Genomic DNA, 21,860 nt, shown 5'->3' on the forward strand with positions numbered 1-21,860 from the left:
AACCTAGTTTTTCTTTTTATTCAAATAGTAGTATCAAGAAAGAATATCTTAAATACTATTGTACATTTAAATGCAATTTCTTGTTTTGTAGACTTTCACTGATAATTGGCCTTATCATGTGTTTCATCTGAAAACGCAGGAGTTTTTTGATTTCTTTATATTTTGAGAGCATTAAAAGGTTTACATTGAGCAAGCTTAGTGTTAAACAGAGATGGGTTAAATACAGTAATATTTCATCTAAGGAAGATTAAAATTTGCTTTGTCACCCAAACAAATTTTTTTGAAGGAGGAATTTTTTTATTGTAATATGTTTAAATAATTATGTCATTTGCTAATTTTTTCCAAATATATAAAGGTCTTCTGATCTTGCCTCCAGATAAGTTCATCCCCTAGCTTAGAATTTCTCAATGGACTCTTATATCAGGAACTCTAAGTTACTTGTTAAAAATGCTCATTGTTTCTACATCCTTCTCCAAAAGTGTTGAGTTAGACTCTAGGGAGGATGCTCAGGAATTGCATTTTAAATATGTAACTCATATACTAGGTGTGCAGAATAAAGCTTAAGTCCCTAAGTCTGGAAGCAGCATAATTGTTAATATAATTAAAAATCACTTAAACTGTTTCATTTCACAGTGGAATATAAACATCAGGTAGTCAGAGACCATGTCTGTCTCATTTGCCACTGTATTCTCTGCCTTGCGAATATTAAATGCTTACTAAATAATTATTGGGAATGAATGAAACTAATAATTCCCCCCCCCCCTTTTTTTTTTAGCAAGCAAGGACTTAGCACAAACTTCTTACTTCATGGCAACCAACAGGTTTATATTTTAATATTTTTCTCTTCTCTTTTTGGGGTAGTACTTTACTTGGGTTGGAATTGTCACTTTTTGTTGGGTATTTGGAAAGATGATAGGTCTGGCACTTAGTAAATTAGAAGCCAAAGATCTAGTCAAGGATCTCTGATATTAATAGAATGTGTTATAGACAAGTCCATGGTAAATGTTGATTTTTCTGCACAGTTGTCATGCGTGCCTTAAAATTTCCATGCTGCTTTTTAAACTTGTTAAGGTGATACAATATTTTTGTGTCTGATTGATAGCCAACTTAATTCTGCATTTGTTACTTTGCATTAAAATATCCAAAAGCATAGTTCTGAAAGTTTATTTAAACTTGGATTTCATTGCCAGTCGGTGACTGAAAGCTGATTTAGAGGATTCTGCTATAATTGTGGTATTTTAAAAGGTTCTTTTTGTCTTCACTCACTCCCAGATAAATGGGCACATACATGTGCAAAGAGTTGTGACATTTTTTCTTTTTCGTTCCCTTTTTAAGGAAAAAAATTAACACATAACTTGTATTACCAAATGATTTGCTCATTCTTATCTCCGATCTACTGCGTAGTTCTTGGAAACCAAAGATACTTCTAATGACCGTCGAGGCTAAGAAGTTCATTTTTATAGCCTGATGGGAGAGATTTTAAAAATAAACTATCAAGCATATTCACACTTGAGAGAGTGATTATCTATTCATTATTTAAAAGAGACCAGACCTATGACTGGCAAGAAGTAAGATAATTTTTAGGATAGTTCCTTAAGTATTTGATTTAGGGATTGTACATATTAAAAGTCTTAAAGTTTTTCTTATCTTCGGAACTTCTTCTCAGGATGATTAATCCTTATTTAAAAAAACTGAGTACTCAGTCTTTTATTTTTGTTTTTATTTTTTCCGGTCCTTCATCAGTGTGTGGATTAAATGATGTATAGTCAAAAAAATTAGAAAAGTTGTTACCTGAGCAGATGGGTTAATGGAAAGATTAGGTTGGGTGTTGGATCAGAGCTCTGGCTATTTCTTGCCTTTCTTGCTCTCCAGTGTTTTTATCTTTTTTTTTTTTTTACTTTTTTTTTTTTTTTTTTAATAATGGAGAGTTTTTTAACTTTGGGTTCAGAATGGAGAGCTCATGATACTCTCTTGTTTCCTTCCCTCTGATGTCAGCCTGCATTTGACCACATTTAGCCTGCAGTACACACCTCCTGTGGTGGCCTGTGTCTGCATTCATCTGGCTTGCAAGTGGTCCAACTGGGAGATCCCAGTCTCAACTGATGGGAAGCACTGGTGGGAGTATGTTGACGCCACTGTGACCTTGGAACTTTTAGATGGTAAGTTTTAGAGTAAGGGACCTTGAAAAGCACTTGTTCTTGATCTGTCACATATCTGGCCAAAGGTGACTTGATTTCAGATGAATACAGTTAGTTGAGGTTATTCTTGTTTCATTACTTCTGCCTTTCTGAGTTTTTCTTAAATGTTCTAATTTCATTTGTAGAACTGACGCATGAATTTCTACAGATTCTGGAGAAAACCCCCAACAGGCTCAAACGAATTTGGAATTGGAGGGTAAGAATTATTGCTGTCACTTTCTTTTGACTGCACCAGTGAGATACCAGATATGTATTTGGATATGTACCCTAGGTTTGGAATTTCCCTTTTTTATAGTTATGCAGTAGTCATGATTTCAACTTCATAGCTGGGATACTGGCTCAGAAATCCATTGATGTAGGTAACAGCAGGATTTATTTTGTGTTTTGCAACTCTTCGTGGTTTAGTCATTTGGTCAGCAACATTGGTTGAGTATTTTTTTTGTGTGTAGAGAGTGTTAAGGGGGAAAATTTGGCTTTTCTGAGACATAGAATTTTGGCTGCTTATATAGGAAAGATACAGAGTTAGGTGGTTAGAGCTGGTATTGTAATTTTATCTTTGACATTACTTGATTTTAAATGGATTTTAGAATTTTGTTTTTATATAGATCACAGTTCAAAGTTCTATTTTGGGTATTCTTGAAAGCCTTATCTATGATTAATGAAATTATTCTCTCTTTTTTTTCAGTGTCAGAAAGCTTAAAAGTATTCCTTGCATTTCTGAGAATTCTAGACAGGATGCTTAATTTCTTTCTCTTAAGTTGAGTTATAGAAAATGAGTTTGCCTAGGGTTCAAAGGAGATTTGAGAGGACACAATTCTTACCTTTTACTTTCGTGTAAAACTTTACCAAAATTTCTAGAGTTTAGACTAACTAATCATAAGACAAGAATGGTCATGAATGAATACAACTTCATTATTTTTATTGCCTTGTAGTGGGATCTTAGTTTCCTGTGTGTGTGTATGTGATCAGTTGTTTCTGACTCTTTGTGACCCCGTGGACTGTAGCCCACCAGGCTCCTCTGTCCATGGAATTTTCCAGTCAAGAATACTGGAGTGGGTTGCCATTTCCTTCTCCAGGGGATCTTCCCGACCCTGGGACTGAACCCACATCTCTTGCACCTCCTGCAGTAGAAGGTGGATTCTTTACCACTGCGCCACCTGGGAAGCCCCTATCTTCATGACCAGTATTAGAACCTGGGACCCTGGCAGTGATAGCACCGAGTCCTAATCACTGGACTACCAGAGAATTCCCAGAGTATTACATGTTTCACTATGGGTACTATGTTGTACAGAGGGTCTCTTGCATATATTCATCTTGTGTAACTGAAACTTTTTGCCCTTTGACTAATATGTCCTTGTTTCCTCCTTCCCTCAGTCTCTGGAAACCACTATTCTACTGTCTACGAGTTTGACTATTTTAGATTCCTCACATAAGTAAGATCATATAATACTTGTCTTTCTGTGTCTGGCTTATTTTACTTAGCAAAAGGTCCTCCAGGTTCATCTGTGTTGTTGCAAATAGCAGAATTTCCTCTTTTTAAAATTTTCATAAAAATTTAAATTGTGGTAAAATACAAATAACATAAAATTTACTGTCTTAGCCATTTTTAAGTATATAGGTATTACATGCATTTATACTGTACTCCAGTGTTCTTGCCTGGAGAATCCCAGTGATGGGGCCTGGTGGGCTGCCGTCTATGGGGTTGCACAGAGTCGGACACGACTAGCGTGACTTAGCAGCAGCAGCAGCATACTGTTCTGCAGTCATTATTACCATCTATCTCCATAACTTCATTTTCTAAAACTAAAACTCTATAACCATTAACAATGATTGTCTATTCCCTGACCGCCACAATTATATTTCATTATTTAGACTGTTGTTAGTACCTGTAAACCTCATGTGAGTGGAATCATACATTATTTGTTTTTTTCTGACTGACTGATTTCAATTAGCAAGTCCTCAAGGTTTATCCATGTTGTATCATATTGTAGAATTTTAATTGTTCTCTTAAAAGGCTGAATAATCTTTTGTGTGTTTGTACCACATTTTATTTATCCATTCTTCCATCAAGAGACATTTGGTTTGTGTCTTCTGCATTTTAGCTTTTGTATATAATGCTACAATGAATATTGGTGTACAGTATCTCTTTTGAGACCCTGCTTCTGGGTACATACCCAGAAGTAGGGTTGCTGGGTCATATGCTAGTTCTGTTTTTATTTTGTTGAGGAACCACTGCACTGTTTTCCATACTGGCTGTACCATTTTACATTCCTACCAAACAGTTCACAGAGTTCCAATTTCTTTACGTCTTTGTTAACACTTGCTGTTAACGTTTTTTTTTTTTTTTTTTTTGGCAGTAGCCGTCTAAAGGATGTAAAGTGATCTTTGATTTTCAATTCCCTAATAATTAATGATGTTAAGTATTTTTCATATTCTTATTGACCATTTGTGTATCTTCTTTGGAGAAATGTCTATTCTAGTCCTTTGTCCATTTTCAGATTGGGTTGTTTGGTTTTTTTGTTGTTGAGTTTTAGTTCTCTGCACATTCTGGATACTAATCTCTCATCAGATATATAATTTACAAATATTTTCTCCTATTATGTGTGGGCCTTTTACTCCAGATAGTGTCTTTTGATGCACAAAATTTAAATATTTCCATGGAGTCATTTTTGGGGAGGGGTGTGGTCACCTGGCCTTCGCTGTCATATCTAAGAAGTCATTGCTAAATGCGATGTTGTGAACCATTTGTTTCTTGTTTTCTTCTAAGAGTTGTATTTTTTTTAAATTGGAGGATAATTGCTTTACAGTGTTGTGTTGGTTTCTGCCTTGTAACAAGGGAACCAGCCATTGTTGTTGTTCACTTGCAAAGTCATGTCTGACTCTTTGCAACCCCATGGACTACAGCATGCCAGGCTTCCTTGTCCTTTACTATCTCCTGGAGTTTGCTCAAACTTGTGTCCATTCATGCTATCCAGCCATCTCATCCTCTGTTGTCCCCTTCTCCTCCTGCCTTTAATCTTTCCCAGCGTTGGTTTTTTCCTTTGAGTTGGCTCTTTGCATCAGGTGGCCAAAGTATTGGAGCTTCAGCATCAGCATCAGTCCTTCCCATGTATATTTAGGGTTGATTTTCTTTAAGATTGACAGCTTTGATCTCCTTGCCGTCCAAGGGACTCTGAAGAATCTGTAGCACCACAATTCAAAAGCATCAATTCTTTGGTACTCAGCCTTCTTTATGGTCCAACTCTCAGATCTGTACGTGACTACTGGGAAAACTATAGCTTTGACTATACAGACCTTTGTTGGCAAAGTGATGTCTCTTCTTTTTAATATACTATCTAGGTTTGTCATAGCTTTTCTTCCAAGGAGCAAGCATCTTAATTTCATGGCTGCAGTCACCATCTGCAGTGATATTGGAGCCTAAGAAAATAAAATCTTTCACTATTTCCACATGATAATGTTTATATTTCAGTGCTACTCTCAATTCATCCTACCTTCTCCTTCCCCCATAAGGGGAAGTTCTCTGTTCACAAGTCTGTACTCTGTGTCTATTCCTGCCCTGGAAATAGGATCATCAATACTATTTTTCTAGATTCCATATATATGCATTCATATATGATATTTTTTTTTCTCTTTCTGACTTACTTTATTCTGTATAACAGGCTCTACGTTCATTCACTACAGTTCAACTGCCTCTAATTCATTCCTTTTTGTGGCTAAGTAACATTCCATTGTATATAGGTATCACAATTTCTTTATCCATTCATCTGTCGATGGACACCTAGGTTGCTTCCATGTCCTGGATATTGTAAATAAATAGTGCTGCATTGAACATTGGGGTACATATGTCTTTTAGAATTATGGTTTTCTCAGGGTATATGAGTTTTATTGTTTCGGATCTCAGATTTGGATCCTTTAATCTGTGTTGAGTTAATTTTTGTATATGGTATTAGGTAAGGGTCCAATCTCATTCTTTTGCATGTGGATGTGTAGTTTTCCTAGCATCATTTGTTGAAAAAAACTGTCCTTTCCCCATTGAATGGTCTTGGCACCCTTGTCAAAAATCATTTGACCATGTATGACAAGGTTTATTCTGGACTAATGTTCCGTTTATCTATATGTCATTACCCCATTGTTTTGATTACTGTGGCTTTGTAGTAAGTTTTGGAATCAGGAAATGTGAGTCTTCCTGCTTGGTTTTTCTTTTTTTTTTCCCCATTTATTTTTACTAGTTGGAGGCTAATTACTTTACAGTATTGTAGTGGTTTTTGCCATACATTGACATGATATCAGCCATGGATTTACATGTGTTCCCCATCCTGATCCCCCCTCCCACCTCCCTCCCCATCCCATCCCTCTGGGTCTTCCCAGTGCACCAGCCCTGAGCACTTGTCTTATGCATCCAACCTGGGCTGGCGATCTGTTTCAAACTTGATAGTATACTTGTTTCAATGCTATTCTCTCAGAGTATCTCACCCTTGCCTTCTTCCACAGGGTCCAAAAGTCTGTTCTATTGGTTTTTCATTTTCGAGATTGTTTTGTCTATTCAGGGTCCTTTGAGATTCCCTATAAATTGTAGGATGGGTTTTTTATTTCTGAAAAAAATGTCATTGGAATTTTGACATGGATTGCAGGAATCTATACATTGCTTTGAGTATGCACATTTTAACAATACTAATGTTTGAATTAATGTTTGGATCCAGAACACAGGATGAGTTTCCAGTTATGTTTTCCATAATATCTTTCACCAGTGTCTTGCAGTTTTCATTGTTGAAGTCTTTTGTGTGTTATTCGCTGAGTCGTGTCAGACTCTTTGTGACCCCATGGACTGTACAGCCCACCAGGTTCTTCTGTCCGTGGGATTTTCCAGGCAGGGATACTGGAGTGGGTTGCCATTTCCTTCTCCAGGGGATATTCCCAACCTAGGGATTGAACCCCGGTATCCTGCATTGCAGTCAGATGCTTTACCATCTTGAGCTGCTAGGGAAGCCCATGCAACTCTTTTACATGGTAATTTCTAAGTACTTTGTTCTTTTTGATGCTGTTGTAAATGGAATTGTTTTCATATAGTTTCCTTTTCAGATTGTTTACTCTTCATTCAGGGAACTGTAACTGAATTTTATTTATCCTGCTGCTTTGCCTAATTCATTGATTAATTTTAATAGAATTAGAAAAAATAATTTTTTGATGGAATCTTTGGAGTTTTCTACATATAAGCTCATGTCATCTACAGACTGATAATAATACTTCTTTTCCAATTTGGTGCCTTCTATTTCTTTTTCTTACCTGATTGCTGTGGCTTGGACTTCCAGAAGTGTGTTGAATGCAGGTGTTGAAACTGAGCATCCATCCTTTCCTTATTCTTGATATTAAGGAAAGCTTTCACTCTTTCTCCATTGAATGTGATATTCACTGTGGGTTTTTTATATATGGCTTTTATTATATTTAGATAGTTTTCTTATATCCCTCGTTTGTTGAGTATTTTTATCTTGAAAGTGTGTTAAATTTTGTCAGATGCTTTTTCTTCATGAATTGAGATGATCATGTGTTGTTTTTTTTCCCCTTCATTCTGGTTATGTGATGTGCTTGTGTACGTGCTCATTGTGTCTTTTTGTGACATATTATATCAGTTGATTTCCGTATGTTGAACTGTCTTTATATTCCAGGAATAAATCCCACCTGGTCATGATATGTAGTTTTTAAAATAGGCTGTCAAATTCATTTTGCTAGTATTTTGTTGATGATTTTTTATCTATTTTTAAGGGATATTGGCCTGTAGTTTTCCTTTCTTACAGTGTTTTTGTCTGATTTTGGTATCAGGGTGATGCTCACCTCATAGAATGAGTTGAGAAGTATTCCTCCTCTTATTTTCTGGAGAGTTTGGAAAGGATTGGTGTTACTTCTTGTGGTGGCTTCTCTCGCTGTGGAGCACGGGCTCTGCGTGTGCAGGCTTCAGGAGTGGGAACACACAGGCTGAGTAGTTAAGGTCACGGACTCTAGAGCCTGTGCTCAGTAGTTGTAGTGCATGGGCTTAATTGTTCCATGTCATGTGGGATCTTTCTGGACTAGGGAGTGAACCTGTGTACTCTGCATTGACAGGCAGATTCTTAACTACGTGACCACCAGGGAAGTCCCCAAATTTTGTTTTTTGATTTTTCTCTATTTTTCTTTTCTCCATTTTATTCTCTGCTCTAATCTTTATTGTATCTTTCTCTCTGCTACCTTTGTGTTTAGTTCCTCTTTTTCTAGTTCCTTAAATTGTCAGTTTGTTATTTTGATATGTTTGTTGATTTGTTTTTGTGTTTCACAGCTTGTGGGATTTTAGTTTCCTGATTTTAGTGTGTTTATAGCTGTAAATTTCTCCCTTAGCACCACTTTTGCTACATCTCTTGTTTTGAAATGTACTTTTGTTTTCCTTTTTCTCTAAGTATTTTCTCATTTCCCTTTTGATTTCTTTGATCCATTGGTTTAATTTCCACAATTTGTGATTGTTTTCCCCCAGTTTTCACTAACTTTTATCTCGTTTTGATTTTTAGTGTGATATGTGTTTTTAAAAATCTTTTGATTAAGTTTGTGGCCTAATATATGGTCTGTCCTGGAAAATGTCTCATATGCACTTAAAGAATGTATGCTGCTGATTTGGGGGAGAGTGTTCTGTATATATTTGTTGGATCTAGTTAGTTTATTTAAGTCCTATTTCCTCATCTTCTGTCTGATCTATCATTGTGAGGGGGTATTGAAGTCTTCAACTATTACTGTAAAGCCGTCTATTTTTCTTGAATTCTTTTAGGTTTTGGCCTCATATATTTTGATGGCCTGTCACTCAGTATGTAAATGTTTATAACTGGTGTGTCTTACTTCTGTACCTAGCCTTTTAACATATATAATGTCCTTCTTTGTCTTTTAAAACCTTTTTTGATTTAAAGTCTACTTGTCTGCTCTTACAATAGCCATGCATGTTCTCCTGGTTACTGTTAGCATTGTATTTCTTTTTCCATCCTTTCACTTTGCTTGTTTGGGTCTTTGGATCTCAGTGGCATATAGATAACTGTAAGTTGGAGTTTGAGCATATGTTTTTACCCATTCTACAAGTCTGTCTTTTCTTTAAGAGTTTAGTCCACTTACACTTAAAGTAATTACAGATAAGGAGAGACTTACTTCTGTCACAGTGTTTTTTTTTTTATAGGCATACCTAGTTTTATCGCACTTTGCAGATATTGCACTTTTTATAATGAAGGTTTGTGGCAGCCTTGCTTTTTTGTTTTGTTTGTGCCATTTTCCCAATAGTATTTGCTTACTTTGTGTCTGTTACATTTTGGAAATTCCTATCATGGTGATATGCCATCAGTAATCCTTAATATTACTACTAAAACTCAAATGATGGTTAGCATTTTTTAGCAATAAGGTATTTTGAATTAAGGTATATGCTCTTTTTTTAATAATGCTGTTGCATATTTAATAGACTTAATATAAGGATAATTTTTATATGTACTGGATAATGAGAAATTTTTTGGTGCTTGCTTTATTATGGTGGTGATGGTTTAGATGCACAATCTGTTCGACTCTTGCGACCCTGTGGACTGTAGCCCACCAGGCTTCTCTGTCCATGGGATTTCCATGCAAGAATACTGGAGTGGGTTGCCATTTCCTTCTCCAGGGTATCTTCCCAAGCTGGGGACTGAACCCGGGTCTCCTGCACTGCAGGCAGATTCTTTACCGACTGAACTACCAGGGAATTCCCTGACTTTATTGTGATATTAGCTTCATTGACATGGTCTGAAACTGAACCCACAGCATCTCCACAAGTATGCCTGTATGCTTTAGAGCTTTTTGTCCATTTCCTGCATTACTGTTTTTTGTACTTAGTTGATTTTTCACAGTGAAAAATTTTAAACTTTCTTGCTTGTTTTTTGTATTCCAGGCTGTTTTCTTTGTATGTATCATGGGATTATCTTGAACATCCTAAAGTTATAGTACTCTAATTTTTTGTTTTTTCCTTTCAGTTCCTCAGACTTGATATAATTTCCATTGTGCTGTCTTCAAGTTTGCTGATTTTTCTGCCTGTTCAGATCTGCCTTTGAAACCCTCCAGTGCATTTTCATTTCAGTTATTGTACTTTTCAGCTCCAGAATTTCTTTCTGGTTTCTTTAAAAATTTTAATTTTCTTTTTAAATCTCTATCTCATTTTGTTAACATGTTGTTTTCTTAACTTTCCGCTTCGTTTCCTTAAGTATCTTTAAGGCCGTTATTTTAACGTCTTTGCCTAGTAGATTTGCCATTGGGTCTTTTTCAGGACAGTTTCTGTTGATTTTTTTCCCCTTTCAAATGGGCTGTACTTTTTGTTTCTTTATATATGATTTTTTGTTGTTGTTGAAGATTGAATGTTTGAATCTAATAACATGGTAACTCTGGAAATCAGATTCCTTCGCTTTCCTGGGGTTTATTTTTTCTTTTTGTATATTTGGGCTGGTGGCTTGATTTTGAGGGATATCTCTGTGCTGAAGATTAGCCTGATGTGTAAAATTATGGACTTCTCTTTTCTGAGCCTTCTCCTAGACATTTCTGTCTATGTAGTTTTTTAATGTTCTACCATAGTATCTGGCTCCTAAAGAGGGAAAAGGAAAAAATGAAGTGGGGGAGGAAGGGTATTGGCCCTTTGTATTTGGGGAATTCACTTTAGCCAGAGGAGGAGGGGATCACAACAATGGAGGGAGGTGCAACAGCAGTGGTCACCTGCTTCTTTGTACCTCTGTGATTGAAAGCAACAGTCAGCGATCAGAGCACAGATCTCCAGTATCTTCCAGTCAGGCTTCCCAAGGCTGTGAGAGAGCTGCTGTAGGAACAGATGCACAGCTGCCTGGGGCTGAGAGCTGAAATTGAGGGAAATTAAACCCAATTATTTGTCCATGGCTTACTTACCCTGGAAATTACAAGCCTTCAGCAGACTAGTGTTCCAAAATACTTGTATCAGAAAGATTCTGCCTGTGCAGTTGTTGTTTAGGTGGGAGACAGATTCTTCACAGAGTCTCCCTCCTCTTTTAAGGCTAAATGATATTTCATTGTATGTATAGGCCACATTTTAAAAATCCGTTCTCTTTTTTTTGTTGAACACTTGGCTTGCTTTCATACCTTAGGTATTGTGCCTCTTTGCGATCTTGTAATTCTTGATTGAAGTTTTAAAAAATCTTAAATCTCCTGATGGTAATAATTGTCAATCTCATCTTAGAGTAGCCTTCTGGTTATGGGCTATCCCAACTCCCAATGCCGCAGCAGATACAGGCTACTCATTTCAGTGTTTTTTTTCCCCATATGATGAATTACTTGCAGTGAAAAAATGTTATTTGCTTCATTCTAGGCATGGCAGGCTGACAGGAAAACAAAAGCAGATGACCGAGGAGCAGATGAAAACTCTTCGGAGCAGACAATCCTTAATATGATTTCTCAGAGCTCTTCAGATACAACTATCGCAGGTTTAATGAGCATGTCAGCTTCTTCTACCACAAGTGCAGTGCCTTCCCTTCCAGCCACTGAAGACTCAAAGAGCAACCTAAGCAATGTGGAGATGTTGTCAAGTGAGCGTTGGCTGTCCTCCCACCCTCCTTTCAAGGTAGAACCTGCTCAGGGTTATCGGAAGAGTGAGAATTTAGCACTTGTAGGAGTTGATCATTCCTTACAACAGGATGGTTCAAATGCGTTTGTTTCCCAGAAACAGAATAGTAAGAGTGTGCCGTCAGCTAAAGTATCACTGAAAGAATACCGTGCAAAGCATGCAGAAGAGTTGGCTGCCCAGAAGAGGCAACTGGAGAACATGGAGGCCAATGTGAAGTCACAGTATGCGTATGCTGCCCAGAATCTCCTGTCTCACCATGATAGTCATTCTTCGGTCATTCTGAAAATGCCCATAGAGGGCTCAGAAAACCCTGAGCGGCCTTTTCTGGAAAAAACTGACAAAACTGCTCTCAAAATGAGAATTCCAATGACAGGTGGAGATAAAGCTGCCTCTGCAAAACCAGAGGAGATAAAAATGCGCATTAAAGTTCACACCGCAGCTGACAAGCACAATTCTGTAGATGACAGTATCACAAAGAGCCGAGAGCACAAAGAAAAGCACAGAACTCACCCATCTAATCATCACCATCATCATAATCACCACTCACACAAACACTCTCACTCACAGCTTCCGGCTGGCACTGGGAGCAAACGTCTGGGTGATCCAAAACATGGTAGCCAGACAAGCACCTTAGCACACAAACCCTATGGCTTGTCTGGCTCTTTCTCCTCTTCCAGTTCTTCTCGTAAAAGGCCCCTCCCTGAAGAGACTGGAGGGGCGGCGTATGATCATTCAGCCAAGACTGCCAAGAGTGCTAAATCCTCTTCCATAAATTTCTCCTTCCCACCTCTTCCTACAATGGCCCAGTTGCCTGGGCATAGCTCAGACACAAGTGGCCTTCATTTTTCACAGCCCAGCTGTAAAACTCGAGTCCCTCACATGAAATTGGATAAAAGCTCTACTGGGGCCAATAGTCACAATACACCCCAGACCACAGACTATCAAGATACTGTGAATATGCTTAACTCCCTTCTCAATGCCCAGGGTGTTCAGCCAACTCAGCCCCCGGCGTTTGAATACGTTCATTCTTACGGAGAATATATGAATCCACGGGCTGGTGGAATGTCCTCCAGATCTGGCAACACAGACAAACCCCGGCCACCACCTCTACCATCAGAACCTCCTCCACCACTTCCACCCCTTCCCAAGTAAAAAAGAAAAAGAAGAGGAGAAAAAAGCTTCTTTAAAAACGCATTTGTTTTTAAACTACTGATTCTGGACTAAGAAAATTACTTCTCATATAAAATATGTCACCCTTCTTGGACTAGGGAATAAATTAATATTGAGACATAGGTGGGAGGATGGTTGAGGACCTTGGTGGTTAATATCTCCTGCCTCAGAAATTTAACTATTTTATTATAGTTTTTACTGGTATTGGAGAGGTGAGAATGTGTTAAAGCTGTGAATGATTCAGAATACTTTCTCTCTTCTTGGCCTCTCCACCTTCTAATTAGGTTGATTAGAGTTGATATCTTCCCTCTTCTTGCTAGGACTGAAATATGGAGGGTTTGTTTTATCAAACAGTTGTGGATCCTTTTGGTGTTTAATATATCAGAAGAGAGGAAGTATTTAAACGTCAAAATCTTTTAAGAGACTTTTAAAAAATAATTTAAAGAAAGTAAGTTATCTGTTTAGTTTTTTTTTTATATAATTGGGGAAGGGGTAGGGATTTTGCTGTGTGTATGAGATACACAGTAATGAGTCCTGGGTGGGATTGGAGGGTTGGGGGTGTGTGTAGGCGGGATGGGAAGATAGGATTTTGGCCATGAGTTCTGAGACAGGCTCTGGCCACTTGAAGTGTTTTGACATGTAAGTGTGTAAATAAGTGTGGGTGTGTGTGATATTAAGTGTGTGTGTGTTTAAAAATCATGTTTTATCTTTCCCTCCCTGTCCTTCACCATTTCTGCTTCTCGACAGTCTACTAGAGAGAACACGGTGTGGCCTTTCTGAGCATAAAGGGAGGAAGAGGCATATATTTGGCGTGATGATTTCTCCTATTCTTTATGTTGTAATTGGAGGTAGCCTTCTAAATTCTAGTTTGGGCAGGTGCAGTCAATAGTCTGACTTTGGACTCTTACACAAACTTCCTTTTTTACCCTCTTTTTCCTTTTGATAGAGAACAAAGATGGGATCGAGGAAGAAGGCTGGAGAGCTAGGCTGGCTTTGGCCCTACAGAATTGTATCCCCGCCCCCCCCCACCCCCCACCCCACGTTGGGCTTTAGGAAAGTGTTCAAGTGAGAGCAGTCTCAGGGTCTCTGAATGGAAGTGGGGTGTGCTATCCTTTCTGTGAAGCCCAGACCATATGTGAGAATAGTTTTGGGAGAAGCCATGGAGCTGGAGGATACTGAAAACAATGAAAATTGTGATTGGGAATTTTTAGGACATTATATTTTAAATTATATTATGAATGTAAGACTTTCTGTATGTCTGAAGGGAAGCAACTGCATCCTCAAATTTTGCAGTCTATATGACTTCAGAGATCGAAACTTACGAATTTAACAGTGCTGATGCCATGAGGGTGAGCAAGCCTAGCCTACAGATAACTGTTAGGTTTAGATTGTCCATCTTTGGTGGCTTTAATTCTAGGCAGAAGTTCTTCTGGAGATTTCTAAAAGTTCTTTAGAAACATGGATCAGGAGTCCTGTTCTTATGGGTACTTAATTGTCCCATATTTTAGGAGTGAATGTTTTTGTTGAGGAAAGAAATCTTTCAAGGGGCTAGAAAGAATTCTAAGCCAAGTTGTCCAGCTGAAAATGCCACCAAGTCACAGATCATTTAATGTGATATTCTTCAGTCTTCATGGTGCTTTTTGCTATGGAAAAGGTGATGTAATTTGAATTTGTCTTGATTTTAATGCAGCTTTTTTTCACACCAAATATTCTTTATGGATAAATTGAATTTTTTTATTGGAAGTCATAGGGAAATAGGAGTTTTATGTGTGCTGCTGCTTGCCAGGAACAGGTTGGGGAGAAAACTGAGGCAGTTGGAATTGATGATGCACTGGCTTAATATAGGAGGGAATTTGTACAATAAACCTTAATCGAAGGTGAGTTAGTGTCCTATGTCTCTACATATTTTAACTGTCCAGAGTGCCTGCCATTGCTGTGTAAAGTGAGCTCTCTGCTGATCGATATACCAGTAATACTTTTGACTTGGAATGTCACTTTACTTTTACGGATGACATTTTCCTCTTTCTCCTTGATACTTTCTGTGTTATGTTTGGTAATTGCTAGATGTGTGATGTATTTACTAAATTTAGGCTGTTTGTTTAGATTTTGTTTGGTGGAGTCAGCTTTCTTCCCTGACCTTTAAAGGTTATTTAGTTTGCTTTTGTATCTTTGTGGAAGTGATGATCACTGATTTGATTATGAAAATGTCTCTTACAGCTTTAAGTTTTTCTCATGAAATGTCACATATTTTCTAATCACATTCACTTCCTCACCACAGAGATACATATCCACTTGGCCTCAGCAGTTCTCCATGGCAGTCTGGTTAGTTCCTTAGAACTTTGTCAGGAGTGACCTTGAAAAAAGTGCTTACTAGAGCCTAAAAGCTGCTTTCTGCTGCATAGTCTGGCCTTTGCACTAGTAGATCATTGCTGATATAGGTCAGTTTAGAGACTTTTCTATATTAGTGCCTCCTGATACTGTTTTAAGATAACCTGCAGTGTCTGCTTTTATATCTGTGCATATGTTATGAACCTCATGGGCTCTGCTTGAAGTGTTTGCTGCATTGTCTTTGGGTTAGCACATGTCCCTGTCAACTAGCATGCATGTTGTCCACATTCTGTAAATTTAGGCTTCATGAGGTTGTGTGGTTTCTAAACACTGTGTTGTCTTTTACCCTCACCACTTCAAAGGGTGACAAACAGGATTTATACATCTAAAGTTAGTCTAGTAAACATGGCTTCCCTCCCCCCTCCTTTTAAGCTAGACTATCAAGGATAAGTGGTGATAAGCAGGCCTGGAGCCTCAGGTTCTATAAATCTCATTTTTGAAACTTTGCTTGAATCTCATGTTGGCAAAAACGATTATCTGTGAATTGTCCTTAGGACTTTTAATCAGATACCTGTGTTGCTGTTCGATTATCTTTAGTGAAGCATTAATCTAAAGCTACGTTGGTCTTCTGAAGTATCAGTTATGCTTTTTGGGTTTAGAAAATACATAGGAATTAGTCTAGTCTTTTTACTTGAATCAATGTGTTTCCATATCTGAGACCCTCAGCACCCCACCCCCCTCTTTTTAAAAATGATTTTAGTGTTTTCATTTAATGTATCCTTTTACATAGTTCTGTATTATTGGCTTCACCAGTATTGATAGAAAAATTAAATCTCCAGTTGGAACAGCAATGGATTAGAATATAGAAATAAAATCATGGTGACATCAGTGCTGGATTTACTTTCACCTCTGCTACCTAATTCCCCATATTGAAAACCATTCCCCTCTTTGTTCCTGGACAAAGGCCGATTAGAGGGGTCTACCCCAGTATGGTTGGATTCTAAACATACCTGTATTTCCCACAGAAACAGGGGACTGTGGGAACTTGGGAACTGATTAACTTTTAAGAGGATTATTCCTTTGTTGATAATCTGTTTTGATCTTAATGCCAGGGAAAAGGGATTCTCAACATCTTGAAGTTGGAATACAAATGTTATTCTCTTGGGGTTGGGAGAATTTAAACAGCCTGTGCAACCCTTCACATAGTGAGAATTAAGCCCTCTGCAGTCCCACTAAACTTTGAGTGACTGATGCCTCCCCAGATTTCTTGTGTTGCTGCTTGTCAACACCCAGCTTTTAACTGAGTGTCTGTTCCTGGTGGTTTAAAAAATGTTCATGTTGTATCACACTGTCAAGTTTTATCTCTTTATCCCTATGTGGGATAAAAAGCCTGGTACTATAATCCTGCCTGATAGAGTGGTCTTGAGTGAGAATTATTTTAAGTGGGAGACCCTTCCATTTTAATGTCTCTAAAGGAATGTTTACTGAAAAGTGTTGTCTGCTCTTCCTGTTTTTAAATGTGTATTCATGGTGAATGAAAAGAAGAGAAAGCCTTGGGTTTTCTGTTGCCATAGTAAGCGTGGAGAGGGATGCTTGACAGCATGCTGATTGAAGCCAGAGCAAGTATGTCTCCATCAGGTTATCAGGAACTCTTCAGTTGAAAACTGAGGCCTTAACTGATTAGTGGTTGATCACATTGGATTTGGTTACAAGATGGAAGTGCTGACTGGGTTAAACACACAGAAAAGAATGCAGCTGACTTGACTTAGTGTTAACCTAGCTTTCTGGATTTGAAACTGACCACCTCCTCACCCGACTCCACACACCTAAAACTGTTTTCTTATCAGACCAAAGAGCAAAGGAGGAAAAAAAAAAATGAAACACTTTACCAATCTATGTCACTCAGGTACAATTTTGTGGTGATATTTTTGTCTTTTTTTTTTTTTTTTTTTGTATTGCTCTTAAGAGTCCTTTCTCAGCATACTATTCTGCTCTTGCCTCTGTCTTCCTTGGGGCACCTCAGTTCTGGATGCTACTCCTGGGATCTCTACTGCTGTTATGTGAATGATAAGATGTAAGTGACCATTACAGTAAGGGCTCTTTGTAAAAAATTTTTAAAAATGTTTTTAAAAATTAAAAAAGTACATTGTATACATTTTATAGTCTGGCTATCAATTTGATATTTTGCTGTCAAGTATGTTTCTCAATCTGTATTTATCCATCCCATCAATAAATGTTACACTCATCTGATGATCATTTATGTGTGTTGAGTCTTCAAGTTAGTCTTTGTCATTTCATTGATATGATAATGGTTGTCTTAGTTTTGGTAGTATAGTATGTACTTTCTTACTGCACAGGATCCTATGGGAATTGAGTTCAGTGGGAATACCTAAGATTTGACCATCACAGTGAACCTGACAGTATAAGTATGATGTGGCTGAGGGGAGAAACCCCTCATTCTATATTGTCACATGGATACCTGGAAGGATGACTGGTACACAGAAAAACAGGCAAGTCTAACAGAAGATAGCAACATGTACTGCTTATCTAGTGAGCATTATCAGTGATTCATACTTGTATATTTGGTTCTTTGAAAAAATCGAAATGTTGGTATAGACAGTAGTGCTTTTGTAAGAAAAAAAATTAATAGCCTCTGATAGTGAATACTCACCCTTTTCCTGGGAAATGATAAAACCACATACACAAGGTAATTTTTGTAAACTACACATTTAAATGGAGAGAATTTTTATGCTATAATGCTTAAATTATTTTTTAAAAAGTTAGGAATAGCTATAGTTTAAAAGCCCTAAAAGGAAAGAAAGATAAATAGTGTTAAACACTTCTGGAAAAAAAATCGAGTTCTGTGCATTTTTTCTTCCATTTTCTGAAATACTGAAGTAAGTGAAGTAAAGTCACTCACTTGCGTCCGATTCTGCGACCCCATGGACTGTAGCCTACCAGGCTCCTCCGTCTGTGGGATTCTCCAGGCAAGAGTACTGGAGTGGGTTGCCATTTCCTTCTCCAGAGGATCTTCCCCATCCAGGGATTGAACCCGGGTCTCCCGCATTGTAGGTAGACACTTTACCATCTGAGCCACCAGGGAAGTCTTCTGAAATACAAGAACATTTTTGTTGGCTGTGCCCCTCCTGAAACTTTAGTGATAAAAGTTGCTGATATTTTAGGAATATTAGTCTGACATAAATGGAAGAACAGAGAAGTGTAGTAAATGAATGGTGAGAATGGATGATACAAATTTATTATAAAGTCATCCATTTAGTGATTTGCTTTTGTTAAAAGAGATATCAACTGTATCATCCTTGGGAATAGATGAGGTATAAATCAATATAAACTTCCAAATAGCTGGATCCCTAGTTACAGAGGTTTGTTAAACTAACTGGTATAGCATTACGTTTCATCTTACCATCAGTGCCTAAATCGTCCTGGTCTCTTGACAGTTTTGAAAACCAGTAAGATTGGCTTGATCTCTATCGTTCAATATTCTGTAGAAAGTTTGAAGCCCTCTGTGACTCCTGTGGATTCCCTTAGAGGCTTCTATTTATTGTAATCTCTAGCTCTGGGGCCTACTTCTGTTGAATTGATTTCGTTTGTGGATTGTCACTTGTCTTGTGCTACCTTTTTTGCACTGTGGAATCTTAACCCCTTTTCTTGATTCACATAACACTCAAAACCAAAGAACCCCAGTGATGAAAACAAGCTAAAACTGAAAACTAGATACGTCTTTTCTGGAAAGTAGTTTTCAGGCACTCCCTTGCCTTTCACTTATTCCTTAGTTAGAATACAGTACTTACTATATTACCATTTACTGATGGCAGTAAACAAAGCAAGCATCTTGCCCTCATACAACTTATATTCTAGTTGTAGAAGAGATAAAACATGCTAGATGATAAGTACTCTGGAGAATGTAAAGCAGGGAAGGAGAGGGATTTTGTGGGTGTGTGGCTAAGATTGTTGAAATTGGAAATAAGATGGCTAGGGAGGAAGGCCTTATGAAACTACAGTTCATCAAAGACCTGAAGGATGAGATGGCTGGATGGCATCACCGACTTGATGGGCATGAGTTTGAGTAAATTCCGGGAGTTGGTGATAGACAGGGAGGCCTGGTGTGCTGCGATTCATGGGGTCGCAGAGTCGGATACGACTGAGCGACTGAACTGACTGAACTGCAAGACCTGAAAGAGGTGAGAGAGCAAGCCATGGGAATACTTGTGAGAGGATTCCAGGTTGCAAAGTTTGTGAGGTGAGCAGATACTGGCATGTTTGAGAAACAGCAGAGAGGCCAGTGGGGCTAGTTACAGAATTGACTGAGGAAGACAGTAAGTAGTAGGATAATGTGGTTGTAGAAGCAGCAGAAGGCTAGATAAAGTAAGGCCTTGTAAGCCATTATAAAGACAGTGAAATGGAGCACCATTGACAAGTGTTGAGAAGTGACATGATCTAGCTTGGGTTTTAAAATACTCATGTGGTGGGGAATTCCCTGGTGGTGCAATGGTTAGGACTTTCACTGCCGAGGGTCCAGGTTCAATCTCAGGTCAGGGAACTAAGACCATGAGATGCTGGAAGTTGTGAGGTGTGGACCCCCACCCCACTCCACCCCCAAAATATTCATTTGGCTGCTGTGTTGAAAGTGGACTACAGGAAGTCAAAGGTAAGAACACTCACAGTAAGGTACCCGATGAAAGTGGCTTGGACCAGGTTGGAAGTGCTAAAGGTAACAATAAGTACACATCCTGAAATTGGAGCTGGTAGGATCTGCTGTAAGGTTCGAAGAGAAATCAAGGATGACTCCCCAGTTTTGGCCTGATAAGCTGGAAAGAAAATAGATGAAGATGACTATAGAAAGTACAGGATTTTAGCATTCATTTATCCCCCTCCCCCCCCAACACTCACTTCCTCTAGAATTAGCCCCCAAAACTCCAAATTAAAAACGTCCTTCAATTTATCTTTCCTTAACCTCTATTTACGAACAGCCTCAGGGTCTACTTTAATCTGTTCAGTAGCTAACAAAATGTTCCTCAGATTAAAATCAGCCATCTACTTTGATAAAAAGCAGAAAGAATTTACCAATATCTTGACCATTTAATAATCTACACCTCCTCAATTTAGAAGTGGTTCTAAATGCATTTTTTGTCTTCTCAAGCTTAGCAGGATTTCACAGTCGCCCACCTACCCCCTGCCCCAACTAAGGCCTTCTCTAGACTCCCTAATTAAAGCCTTCGTTGCATCTCTACCTAGTCCCTAATGCCTCTTTACATTGTTCCCTATAGTAGCTTTAATTTTCCTTTTTGATATCACTGCATTTGGCTGAAGATTCCCAGGTTTTCTATAATGTGACTGCCTCCCCTAGTTTTTAGTTATAGGGTGTTTATAACAAATGTCTCTGTACTTCTGAGGGTCGGAGTGTTTGCTTATGTAACACAGTCGCTATTTAATGGTTGTATTGCATCCACAATTCCAAACTACTCTAAAATGTGTACTCCAGAAGAGCAGAGTTATCATTCTCATTCTCTGAAAATGCCTTCTAGGATTGCCCTCATCTTTGGGAAAAGGCACCTATAAGCCTTCCTTTCCTCGTTTTGGTTTTAATCACTTCTTGTGCCTAAACTGCTGTTCTGGAGCTTTGTACATTCTCTACGGTCACCATGCTCACCGGCTCATTGGTAGTGGAGAAATAGCTTACTTAAACTGACAGCGGATACGAGAGTTTGGGAAGGTTGGGATGCAAAAAAGAGAAAGAAGGGTTATGTTGAGAAAATGTTGGCTCATGTCTACCAAAGTCCTGGTGAGATGAAAGATGCTTTTAACTAAAAATCCTTAAAGGATTATAAGATTGGGATTTATCTGCCATTCTATATACCTGCGTTATTTAGCATGGAATTGTATTTTAGAGAAGCAAGGCCTCAACTAGAACTCATTTACTCAATTTTCTCAGAACTCAATTTTCTCAGTCCAAAAAGAAAAAAAGTGAAAGTGAAAGTGAAGTCGTGTCCGACTCTGCGACCCTGTGGACTCCTCTGTCCATGGAATTTTCCAGGCAAGAATACTGGCGTGGGTTGTCATTCCTTCTCTAGGGGAGCTTCCCGACCCAGGGATCGAAAAAGTGCTGGCAGACACTTTTACCGTCTAAGCCATCTGGGAAGCCCTCTCAGTCCAGTGCACTTCTCCACAGAAGAGACAAGGGATAAAGAATGAGTGTTAGTCGCTCAGTTGTGTCCCACTCTTTGCTACCCCTCCGCCAGACTCCTCTTGTCCATGGAATTCTCCAGGCAAGAATACTGAAGTAGCTTGGCTTTCCCTTTTCCAGAGGATCTTCCGGACCCAGGGATAGAATCCAGGTAGCCTGCACTGAAAGTGGATTCTCTACCGTCTGAGCCACTGGGGAAACTCAGAATAAGGGCTGGGTTCAAATTCACCTCCTTGCCCTGTTTACTAGATATGGGCCCGTTCTATTCCTCCATTATCTTATCTGTAAAATGGAAATCATAGTTTCTACTTCTTAGGGTTCTGAAAATTTAAAGTTTATATGTGTAATTTCCCAG

At 38.4% G+C, this 21,860-nt stretch overlaps 1 protein-coding gene across 2 annotated transcripts in view; it reads left to right on the plus strand.

The window, feature by feature from the left end:
* The window catches only part of CCNT1 (cyclin T1), a 40,172-nt gene extending 22,613 nt beyond the window's left edge, over positions 1-17,559 (plus strand). Inside the window, exons 6-9 of one of the 2 annotated variants that reach the window (XM_070454497.1) lie at positions 776-821; positions 1,996-2,159; positions 2,324-2,394; positions 11,551-17,559. In XM_070454497.1, the coding sequence (XP_070310598.1) occupies positions 776-821; positions 1,996-2,159; positions 2,324-2,394; positions 11,551-12,957 (1,688 nt within the window). In that variant the 3' untranslated portion in view covers positions 12,958-17,559. The remainder of the gene's footprint in view (positions 1-775; positions 822-1,995; positions 2,160-2,323; positions 2,395-11,550) is intronic. The other variant, XM_070454498.1, reaches the window with a different exon arrangement.
* Positions 17,560-21,860: the final 4,301 nt, after the last annotated feature.

This window comes from Odocoileus virginianus, chromosome 24, assembly GCF_023699985.2.
Source record: "Odocoileus virginianus isolate 20LAN1187 ecotype Illinois chromosome 24, Ovbor_1.2, whole genome shotgun sequence".
NCBI classification, from domain to species: Eukaryota; Metazoa; Chordata; class Mammalia; order Artiodactyla; family Cervidae; genus Odocoileus; species Odocoileus virginianus.